This window comes from Spinacia oleracea, chromosome 4, assembly GCF_020520425.1.
Source record: "Spinacia oleracea cultivar Varoflay chromosome 4, BTI_SOV_V1, whole genome shotgun sequence".
In the NCBI taxonomy this organism is placed as follows: Eukaryota; Viridiplantae; Streptophyta; class Magnoliopsida; order Caryophyllales; family Amaranthaceae; genus Spinacia; species Spinacia oleracea.
Genome location: NC_079490.1, coordinates 70,426,892 through 70,438,711, shown reverse-complemented (window position 1 = coordinate 70,438,711; position 11,820 = coordinate 70,426,892). Strand labels below are relative to the sequence as shown.

The following is an 11,820-nucleotide window of genomic DNA, read 5'->3' as shown; positions in this document are numbered from 1 at the left end:
CACGCTCCTTCAGCTTATTCTCATATTCCTTAGCATTGGCCTTAGCCAGCCGGAGAGCGGAGGTCTGTGAGTTGATGATCACTTGCATATTAGTACAGATCTCCTCAGCTTTGTTGTCAGCATACTTCTCATGATTCTCTATTTGATCCTTATGATCAAGAAGCTCACGATGCATGTTAACACGGTACCGCCTAGCCTCCGTTATCCTGATAAAAATCTGCGTAAGGCAAAACTGTTATTATTACAAACAAAACGGCCAGAAAATAACGAGGGTATTTAAGAGCTTACGTCCAACACAAGGGACTACATAGCCCCAAAGTATTCGTCATCTATCCCAGGATTTTATCTTTGTCTTTCGAGCCAAAACCGCCAGAAGGCGGAATTTCAACAATCTCAGCCTTCTTCACCCGCTGGGAAATCGAACTCCCCTGTACAAACATAAAAACGCTAAATATTAGCAAGAGACTGCTAGCTAGCCGAAAGACGCCTCGCTCATCTTAACAAGAACCTTTACATGGGGTTGCCGCCTGAGAGGTAGAGAGACCAGGGCACTGTCTTCTCCCCATCAAGGTATATGATTTTTCCCTTCCGAAGGGGAAGGACCAACACCCTTCCCAATCGTCTCTTCGATGGAAGCCTCAGCAGCCAACTCGGCGCTCACTGCCGCCTTGGCCGGCGTCTCCCTAACATCCACGCCACCCGCCTTGGATGTCTCTCCTTCCGCCCAGGCAGAACCAGTACCACCAGACGCTTTGGCAGAAGAGGAAACCCCTTTCCCAGGCGAAGAGTTTCCCAAATCCACGACGACTGGTGGAGCCGTCGGAGAGGCCTCGGTCACCCCAGCATTATGCTGAACCATTTTCTTCTTAAAAAAAAGGTCGCTTAGCTTGAGGTTGTGCCAAGGTAAAACCCGACCGCTTCACAAAAGAAGACGCCGGAGACCGATACAAATAGAAAAATAAATAATTTTAGTACATACTTCCATGTTCATAAAAAGAAATATACTGGAATCAGAAAAATCTGGCCTACCTTGGGAAGATCACTGGGGGCATCCTCGCCCATTTATTTTTGAGGCCTCTTTCTTCTTGGCCTCTACGACACGAAGAACCTCGTCAGCATACACCTGAGTGATCCATTGAGGTACCTTCACTTTCCTCTTGTCTTCTGGGGACAAACGACTAATGGCCCGATCTGCACAACCCAAGGGAAAAAAAACATTAAGAAGAGAAAGAGGAGAAATTTGCAACGTCAGAGTAGAATCTCATACTAAACTACCTCTAGGTATATATGGATACAGGACAACGGCCGCAAGAAATACCCTACTTGCAAACCGGGCTACATGAGGAAGCCAACTATTTGTCACCTATGCATGACGACTGGAGGACGTCCTATACATCTCCGCCTGAAATAAAGGTTGTACCAGTCTCCATTCCCTCTAAAGGAGCCAAGGAAGATTCACATTGTTCGAAATAAACCGCGGCCTAAAATTCCATCGGTTAAGATGCCGCAAAGTACGACGTCTTCCATATGAATAATGGGCCACTATGTCCTCCACCACACCCAGTTGGACGACTTTCCTACTACGGTTTTGAAGCCTTTCCGGCTATAAAGAGTAAACCATCCTGTGGTGAATGAGAGGAAGGCGCAATATCCACTAATCTAACAAAATACGAGAAAAAAGGGACGACGTCACTTAACGCACACTTTGCTATAAAGCCAAAAATATTGGCCCAAAGTTAGGAGTTAGCTGGGTTAGGCCTATGTCATAACCCTCCAAGACGTCAAGCAAGAACGGATGTAGAGGAAACCTAAGTCCAAGTCTAAAAGCAGCCGTGTAAACGGCGACCTCACCCGGGGCCAGGCTGTCTACAGTACTATGAGTATTTGGACATCTGAAACTGAAGCCACGAGGCAAAAAGAGAAATCGTGCAAAATCATGTCCTTGCTAAGCTAAATATCGGAGCCATTTCCTACTAGGGAAAATGTCAAATGGAAAAAGATCCAAATCCTCCTTCCTGGAGTCCATGGGGGGTGGTTGCCTTGTTACCTCACTGTTTGAGGAACTGGACGAATCATCCTCAAAGTCCTCCCTTGGGACCGGAGGACGGTGGGCTACGCTCTTATGTCTCCTTGGAAGATGGGCCGTTCTGGCACCTCCTCCCTCAGAATGTCGTGAAGGGTTAGCTCCCCTCCTCGCCACATGAGAAAGGTTTTAAAAAGGAATACGACTCTCCTGGGGTGCTCCCCATGCACCCACATTGGCCGTTTTCTTAATTCGACCCATGACTTCCTACATTTGGAACAGGGCGTCCGACATAAAAACGGGGAGAAAAAAAGCAGCGAAGGCTTCGCCCTATACAAAATTTGAGGAACACGACCATAGTAATACGTCTACCCAAAGTTTGATAATAAGAAGGCATAAGAATTAACATATCTAAAAACAAATAAATGACAGAAGAAGTGTACCCGTGTTCATCAAAAGGGGAAGACTAAAGACAACTATTGAAATCTTAATCTCCAAAAACAAATGAAAAGAAAGAAAATAATAGAATGAAGAACACCTCAATCTTGGGCACGAACAAAAGAAGCTACTTTCTCTCTCTAGTTCTCAGAAATCAAAAGTAATCATAAGGAAAATGGAAGAAGAAAATGAATACCTGCTCTAGTTTATAAAGAGAAACTGAAACACAGCAGATGTCAACACGTGGTTCAAAGCTACATCAAAAGTCAAGAAATATGCCCTAACGATATGAAACACCCTTCTTGAGGGGCAAATGATGTGGCTAAATATATTACTAGTCCACCTTAGACAAATGGTGATGTGGAAAATAATAATAAGAAGGTTTTCTAGCCTATAGAGGACCCTCGAAGCAGGCTTATGGGAGTCTTTCCTCCTGATATTGTTCGTCCTTTGCATGGTGTTAAGTTTCTAGGTGGTCCCGCTAGTTCCAATCCAGCTTTTAGTGGTGAGCTTGTGATACATAGGGTAACCAAAACCATTGGGCTTATGGATAAGGTTGCTCAGCTTGATGATCCTCAGTGTGAGCTATTGTTACTTAGGGCATGTACCGGAGTTTCTAAACTCTACTTTTCTTTGCGTACTTGTCCTCCTGGTACTTTTGAGGCGGCTCAGCGCACTTTTGATGAGGCTCTTCGATCTTCCTTGGAGCGTATTGTAACTGCTTCGGGGCCTGGCTTTGGCGATTGGCAGTGGCGTCTTGCCACCTTACCTTTTTCTTTTGGCGGACTTGGTGTTTATTCCGAAAGTGATGTTCGTCATTGTGCTTTTCTTGCTTCTCGACTGCAGTCTTTTGGTTTGCAGACAAAGCTTCTACGGCATGCTGGTATTGTTGGTTCTGGTCGAGTATTTGAGGATGCGTTGAATCTATTTAGTAGAACGGTAGAGTATGACATTCTGAGTAACCCTAGTGAGGTCGCTGCCCCTAAACTCATGAAGAAATTGGCAGATATATACTTCACAAAGGTTACTGCATCTGCAGAATCCACCTTCTCTTTATCTTCTCGATAGTCGGCGTTATGGAAATCGCAGCTGGGAGATCACACCTCTGCTTGGCTTCGTGCGGTCCCCATATCAGGTTTGGGACAGACGATGAATGCTAAGGCTTACCGATGTGTGTTGTGTTACCGATTGGGGGTTCCTTTGTGAAGGAAATAATGCCCTTGGTCCAAGTATGCATTCAATGTTATGTCTAATAAATGCGGTTCAGTATTAATTAACAAGTTAATAATTCAGTGAGATCAAGTGAGCTGAATGCCTGACTAGAGGCCGCTTCAGTTCAAGTGGAATTAATTATATTAATCCACAGCTTACTCTTGACTGAACCCGTAGGGTCACACAAATAGTACGTAAACGGATCAAGTATTTAATGGCATTAAATACTCCATCTATGGATATTCGGAATCGACGGATCTTGGTTTCAGTGGGAGCTGAGATCGTCACAGGCAAGAAATGAATACTCTGGAAACGATGATATTGCCGGACACGGAAATATGGATCGTATCGGAAATATAAATATTATCCAAGTCGTAGATGTTGCCGGAAACGGAAACATGGTACGTATCGGAAAATATTATCGGAAATGGAAATATTGCCGGAGTCGGAAATATTGCCGGAAACGGAAATATTGTCAGAATCGGAAATATTATCGGAATCGGAAAATAATTCCGGAAACGGAAATATTAAATATTTGTTCGAAACGGAAATTGATTCCGGAATCGGAAATATTAAATATTGTTCGTATCGGAAATGAATTCCGGAACCGGGAATTTAATCGGAAGCGTATCGTACGAATAAACATCGGACGAGCTTGCTAGACGCAAGGCCTAGCACGAAGCTAGGCCCAACGCCTAGCAAAGCCCGCGCGCGACCAAAGCAAGCAAATCCTAAACGCGAGAGCAAGGCCAGCAGGCGCGCGCCCCTCGTGGGCTGCAAGCACTTGCTGGGCCTGGGCTCAGCGCGCGCGCGCGCATGGCGCCCCTCGTGGGCTGCTGCGCCTGCGTGTGTGTTTGTGCTTGCGTACGAAACCTTGATCGGTTAGGATTCGTATAAGATTGATTTCCTAAGTCTACTAGATAAATTAAGTGATTGAATTTTAGATTAATTCAGATTCACTAAATCGTTTCCTAGTAGTATTCTAATATCCGATACCCATGCCCTATAAATAGGTGATCAATGCTCACAATTTACATCGAGTATTCAAGTATTCAAAGTAATTTTTGAGAGCAAAAATTCAGTCATACAATTGCCTATATGTGCCGAAAATTCTAAGTACCTTAAGGGCGATCCTAGTTGGTCAAGCTTAAGGCGGATCCGGACGTGTTATGGACTATCTACGGAGGGACGACACTTGGAGTCCTAAAGACTTGTTCTTGTTCGGTTCGGGCGCAGCTAGGGAAGGCACGCAACAAAGTGTATGCATCTAAACTATGCTAAATGATTATGTGTAAATAATATGCTTTCCTGGCTTTATGGTTTTTCCGCATGATTTATGAATTGTCATATGTATCATAACCTAACACTTTGTTCTCTGTTACGGCGCCATGTTCTGCTTGTTCCAGGGTCTTTGCCGGAGACATCTTTGGTGATCATGCAGTATCATGTGTTGGCATCGTGGGTATTAAACATCGGCATAATGTGGTTCGGGATACCCTTGTTGATGTTTGTTATCGCTCTGGAATTTCGGCGCGAAAAGAGGTTGATATTGGTCTATGTGGAGGGAACGATGGAGCTCTCCGACCAACAGACGTGTTGCTCTACTCTTGGGACCAGGGATGTGATGTGTGTGTTGACTTGAAGAGATCATCTCCTTTGACACAATCTAGGTTGTCTGGCTTTGCTCCGAGCCGGGTTGTGAATGATTTGGCTATTTGGAAACGGGTCAAGTACAAAGCACGTTGCAGGGCCATTGGTTATGGCTTTCTTCCGTTCTCTTTCTCTTCTTTGGGGGAGCTGGATAAGGATGTTGTTGCGTTGCTGAAGCGGATTCAGAAGTTTTCTAGGACGCAGGACATTGGGGCTCGTGTTGCTGCTCATATTTTTACTAGGATAGGCTTTGCTATAGCCAGGGGAGTGGGGGCCCAGATTGTAACTCGGCTACCCACTAATTATTTGTAAAATATTTGACTTAGTTAGCATTTGATTTATAATAATAATAATAATAATAATAATAATAATAATAATAATAATAATAATAATAATAAAGAAGAAGAAGAAGAAGTATGAAGCGAAGTGCATAGGCAACGGATATGGTTTTATCGCTTTTGCTTTCTCCACCTTCGGAGAACTAGGGAGTGATGCCCTCGAGTTCATGTCTAGGGTCTCACGGGTTGCTCAGAGTAACACGGCTGCTGCTAACATTCGTTCTTTTCTTTTTCATCGTTTGTGTTTTGCTTTGAATAAGGGTGTCGGAGCCCAATTAGTGGCTAGGCTCCCATCCAACTTTGTGTAATCGCTTCTTTGATATAATAATAATAATAATAATAATAATAATAATAATAATAATAATAATAATAATAATAATAATAATAATAATAATAATAATAAACCAAAATATTTAAACTATGAAATTATAAAAATAAACAAAGCAAGCAAATTACAAAGTTAAAGGCCTAAAATCTAATAAAAACGATGACAATATTAGCTAAATTATAAAATAAAAAAATAAGAAATAAAGGCTACAAGGGATAAAAATATAAGAAAATATCCTAGAAAAATACCTAAAAACCCACCCGATTTCAACTCAAGTGAAATTTCTCTCCTTCACTTTTGAATATGTCCAGTGTTGAATCAAAGGAAGACTGGAATTCTCTACATGACCTTGAAATATCAAACAATGGAAATACAAAATCTTCAACAACAACAAACACGTAGAGACATGCTTTTGCGTCGTTATCTCCATATATTCAACAACACCTTTCTTCAACTTTTTCAGCACGTATGAACACCAGACATATTTTCTAATCTGGTCAACATCTTCTACATCCTTAAGAAATTTCAAATTAACGGTATTGGACGTTGGAACAAGAAGACTACTCAATGCATGAATAAAAAAACCTTTTAAATTCATCACCTCCACCTGCCAATTAATTCATCCTAGCTTCCATTTTACACAAAGAGATTCCTTGATTACTAGGAAAATCAAATATCCTCCTCCATTCAGCCTTAAGAGCTTCATCCTCTTGTGGACACAAATGATTAGCCTTCAATTCAGGTATATCAACTCCCCCACCCATAGGCAAACAAAAGACATCATGCACATCAAAATTTAGTGACCACAAATTCTTTTTCTTTAGAAATAGAAAACATACAACTGACCCCATCAAAACAATCAACTAGACAAGTAAGTATGCTCCTGCCCATACGCTTCATCTGTAAACCCAAGAGTCCCCAAATACAACATCAACAACATCTAGTCGTTGCAACTCAGTTAGACGCCTAACAACCTTTTCCAGAGTACAAGGTCTACAACGGGTGACAATAGATCTGGTGACAATAGGCCTGAGAACACTGACAAAACATAACATAAACAAATTATATAAACTCTCACATCGTTTCCAAGTTATAAAACATACTACTTAACATTAAATGTAATTCGTTATAAGAAACGAGGTCACTTATGATGAGAACATATGAAAATATACCTAAAGAAACTAAGTCCTTAATAGTAGAAACTATGTTTTCCCCTATGTATACGTTATAAGAATTGAGGCCAGTTATGATGAGAACATATGAAAATATACCTAAAGAAACTAAGTCCTTAATAGTAGAAACTATGTTTTCCCGATGTTCCATTCCAGTTCGAAATAAGACTACTAAATGCGTCAATCGCAAACACCTTTTAAATTAGGTAACATATAGCATCAGAACGATAATCAGTATAATAAACAAGGAGAACTTATCATATGATACTAAAAAAATGAACTACTTTAACATTGAAAATAATCATTATAAAACAAGTCATTTATAACTTCAATAAAGAAAACTAATAATATGTATAAGGGTAACAAAAAGACTAGAGGCATCTCATTGAGAAAAAATCATATAAAAAAAAAGGTAACTTATGACTACAACTAAGAAAAGTAATGATATTAGTAAGGGTAACAAAAGACTAGAACAGAGACATGCGCTGGTGATATAACATCAGTAAAAAGATTTGTAGTTCTCTTCTTGTTTTCTCGGTCATCTCTATAATCTTGATCAGCTTGAGCTAAAATTGTGAAATATATGTGCACCAAAATTCTGACAACAATAATCAATATTCATCCACAAGACCAGACACAACTCACACAAAACTTGTGGTAACTCATCAAAGTGCAAACAAGAAGTCAAAGATTAAACATATTCATGTAATATACTTCCTCTATTCTTATTTATATAATACAGTTGGGTATTTGGCACTATTCATACAAACTCATTTAACTTTATTTTGTGATTTATACTTAAAAAAACATAGTCGTGTGGGGTCTTGTTAGATTCATCTCAATAAATATTTTTTAAATATCAACTTTTTGTAATTTTTTCTTATCCATAATTGAAGATATTAATGTTTGAAATTGTGTATTGACAAACTTGACTAAATAGTTGTGTCATATAAATAAGAACAGATGAAGTATAAATCAATCTGACACTTCCATATTTTTAGATGTCATTAAAGGGCACTTAGAATGTCCATTATGTCAAATTAGAGAGTTGCTTTTCAAGTGTGTTTTCAGAATCCAGAGAAGAAACATTATTATGAGTTAATACATCAAACAAACGCGACATAAGTTCTCCAAAAGTCCATTTTTCATATATGGTTCGAGGAAACTATAAACCGATTACAAACAAGCTACTCGGTAAAAAAACAACCTATTGTCGCAAAGATTATTACTTAAATGAGACACAGCTTTTAGTGAATTAATTATCGCAAACAAGTGTGTTTTCAGATACCCTAAAAATCAACAATTAAGAACAAATATCGACAGAAAATACAAAATTAACTTATAAAAAACTACTCCGTAGAAATTAACAAATCACAACATAATTGTCGACATCCATTAGAAAACCCTAGAAAAAAACAATTGAAAAAAAGCAAAAAATTCACATAAATGTTGAAGTTACTTCCATTAGCTTTCTGTAGAGTCTTAGCTCGCTTCTTCTCCGATCACGACATGTCTACAGATGTGAAGCTTCGAAGAAAACAGAGAAATGAAACAACTAGGAGAGAGAAAAAAGAGCAACAAAGGAGAGGGAAATGAAGGAGAGAGAAAGAGTTCTGAAAAATGGGAAAGTATTCTCCAGGAAGGAAATAAGGAATGAAAAAAAATATAATTAAAGGAAGGTCACTCACATGTGTGAGCCCAAAATCTGAATTATGTTGGACAGATTAAACTTCCTAACTTGGGCCGCTAAGGTAATAATTATTGTAGATCAGCCTTATTAAAAAGTTTATGTTTTTTTGCCATTATTGTTTCAGATCTAAAAATTTTATTTGACAAAATCACCAATTGATGGTTAAAGGTAAATTTTGACTGTAATTAGGATAAGCATAAATGATTTTAGTTGGAGGAAGACTACATTCTGTTGGAGCTTTGGAGGAAGACAACATTATGTTGGAGCTTTGGAGGAGCATCGATGTTTTCATGGAGGAAGGGAGGAGGAGAAGGAGATAATAGAAGGGCACTGAGTAAACCCACGGTTAAAAACATATTTATTTTCATAATTTACAAAATTTAGAAATTAGGTTTAAGTTTTTATTTGATTAACCAAACACCTGATATTAGGTATAGGTATGTAGGTATCACTCATCCCAAACCCATACCTGATTCCAGAGTTGAACCAAACGCCCCCTAATAGTTATGTTGAATCTTTGTCCATCAATAACACAATTGAGAAAGAAGTGGTTTAATTATATGCAACATTTTCTATTTCAGTAGAGACTTAATGTCTAAGGATGAATATTATCCCTCTTTAAAACGTTTGATTAGAAAAAAAAAAGACAAACGAAGTTAATTGAAGAGCAAAGCTATGAATTACAAAGCTAGATTATTAAACAATTCTTTCAAAAGCCAAGCTTGAAGACGAAATGAACCAAACTTGGATTAGATCTAAACAAAATTATCAACTCAGGTGAATACTCGGGCTCGAAGTTGTTCTCTTAATCAAATAAACATGGCATTACTCAACTTATTAGTTATTACACGGCCACTGGTTAAAGCTAAGTACACCACTATATGTGGCCAGCCTTGGCCATGCTAATTGCCATCATAAGTTTGGACTTTCCTTCCATTAAGCGGTTGTGTAGGCCTAGCATTCTTGATTTTATAGGCCTCACAAAGAGGAGCCTTTAAAGCTTCAACTTGATCCTTTGAAATCGTTTTCACCTAAAAAATTTAGTCAACAGTCAAAATAGAATAAGACCAATTATTTGAGCTAGTAAATTCTCTATTTTATTTTATAAGGGAACTTGTATAAAATAGTCACTCACAATTTAAATTGTATTAAGTAAAGAAAAGTTAATAATTAATGTCTAGAATTAGGGAAATATGATAACAAATTTAACAGCCTAACCGCCGAGTTCTTATTGTTGCAAGTGTACATCTAACGGCCTTCACTTTTACTAATTTTGTCTCAACTGGCCATCGATCATCATGGAAATGAAATATTTCACTATAAAAGGTTATTTATAAGGATAAAAGTCGCAATTATAATTGTGACACGGTGGCATGTATGCATGTTTGGAGTTTGTTGATATTGTGTACCTCGTATATGACAATCAGTTCGAAACGGGGGAGTAAGATTATGGCGTATGAAGTAATGTAGATAATTGTTGGTTTGAAGATACACAAGGGAATGTGTTAATTAATAATGTAGATACCTTGGAAAGAACATTCCAAATGACATTCTCATCACAGGGAGGAGTAGTAAGAGACCCAGGATATCTGTAATATTTGCGGGGCCATCTCTTCAAGAAGCTTGAGTCAAACATTGGGATATCAACCTTTCTTTCTTTACGTTGACAAGGTTCCTTAGCTAGTTCATCCAATTCTGGTTTTAGCTGAAATCCATTCACATCAAACCAAAAAAACAATAGCACATTAGGATTTAGGTGTATAAGAAAATATATTATGTATATATATATATGCATACTACGTACCATGGTGAGAACAGGATCAGGTTTGCCATACTTGAAAAAGACCCCGACAACTGCCCGCTTGCCATCATCAGCTGCATGTACTTGGTGTAGCTCTGCCGCATATCTTCATAACGCTCCCACGTACGTAAATTCAAACAAAAATTCGTCAATTTCATTTTTAAAAAATACTACTCCGTATGTCAAAAACTCATAACTTAAGTCTTACTGGACACCGTTAAGGCGGTGCTCAGAAGGAGTATGCCAATGCATCTGCTTCAATTTGTAAGTCTCGCCATCAATTATCAAGTCTCCTCTTGCACTAAAAGAAACCTGGATCACATATCATGTTTATTGTTTAATAAACTTGAGGAATGAAGATAGAATTTAGAAATTAAGGAAAAATTAGATTACCTGAACATCAATGCCATCAGTGCACAATGTAGCATTGTAAACATGGTAGTTTCTGGTCAAGTGTTGCATTGTTTTGTTCACAACCACGTCATTGGTTTTTATATTAATGGGGGATTGCCTCTTGCCTGTCGAGCAAACTGCATAGCGTGGGTCAATGCTTCCCCATTTATCTGTTTCTGAATATTTGTACTCTGTTTCATGTAACCAATTATTATCATGTAGCAGTTGATCGAGACAACTGACAAGGGGACGTACGTAAGAGAAAGAGAGATTACCTGAGTCTGAGGCAAAGGCACCAATCAACATGAGAGTAGCATAAAACACGAATACAGCTAGAGGTGAAGACGAAATCATTGTGTTTTTGTACCTAGCTTATTTCAGAATCACAAACAGAAAAAAAAACTCTCTAAAATAATTGTATTATTATAGCCTAAATATCAAAGGCTACCCTTTTCTGTGTTTCCTTGCCACTTATTTTTAAATTAGCTCATTATTATTATATAGAAATGATGGTAAGGCTATGTTTAGCAATTCATAACCTTAAATATCCTGAAAATTAATGTACACAGAAAATATATATCCTATATATTTATAGTATTAGGTTTCATGTGTTGTGCTAAGCTACGGCTTCGAATTCGTGGGCCAAAAATTCCAGTAACAACAGGGACATATTGTGCATAATACCACCGGCCAATGCCATCTATATCTAAAGATGAGATCAGATTGCAGGAGTATTATTTCACTTTCACTTTCACTTGATAAGGAATCTTATTCC

General features: G+C 38.5%; 1 protein-coding gene across 1 annotated transcript; it reads right to left on the bottom strand.

Moving 5' to 3' along the window:
* Window positions 1–9,573: 9,573 nt before the first annotated feature.
* Window positions 9,574–11,618, bottom strand: LOC110799085 (alpha carbonic anhydrase 1, chloroplastic). Its single transcript, XM_022004288.2, has 6 exons — window positions 11,321–11,618; window positions 11,046–11,236; window positions 10,861–10,964; window positions 10,656–10,758; window positions 10,377–10,556; window positions 9,574–9,882 (listed from the first exon to the last, which is right to left on the bottom strand). The coding sequence occupies exons 1-6, from the start codon at window positions 11,397–11,399 to the stop codon at window positions 9,754–9,756; spliced, it is 786 nt and encodes a 261-aa protein (XP_021859980.1). The 5' UTR covers window positions 11,400–11,618; the 3' UTR covers window positions 9,574–9,753.
* Window positions 11,619–11,820: the final 202 nt, after the last annotated feature.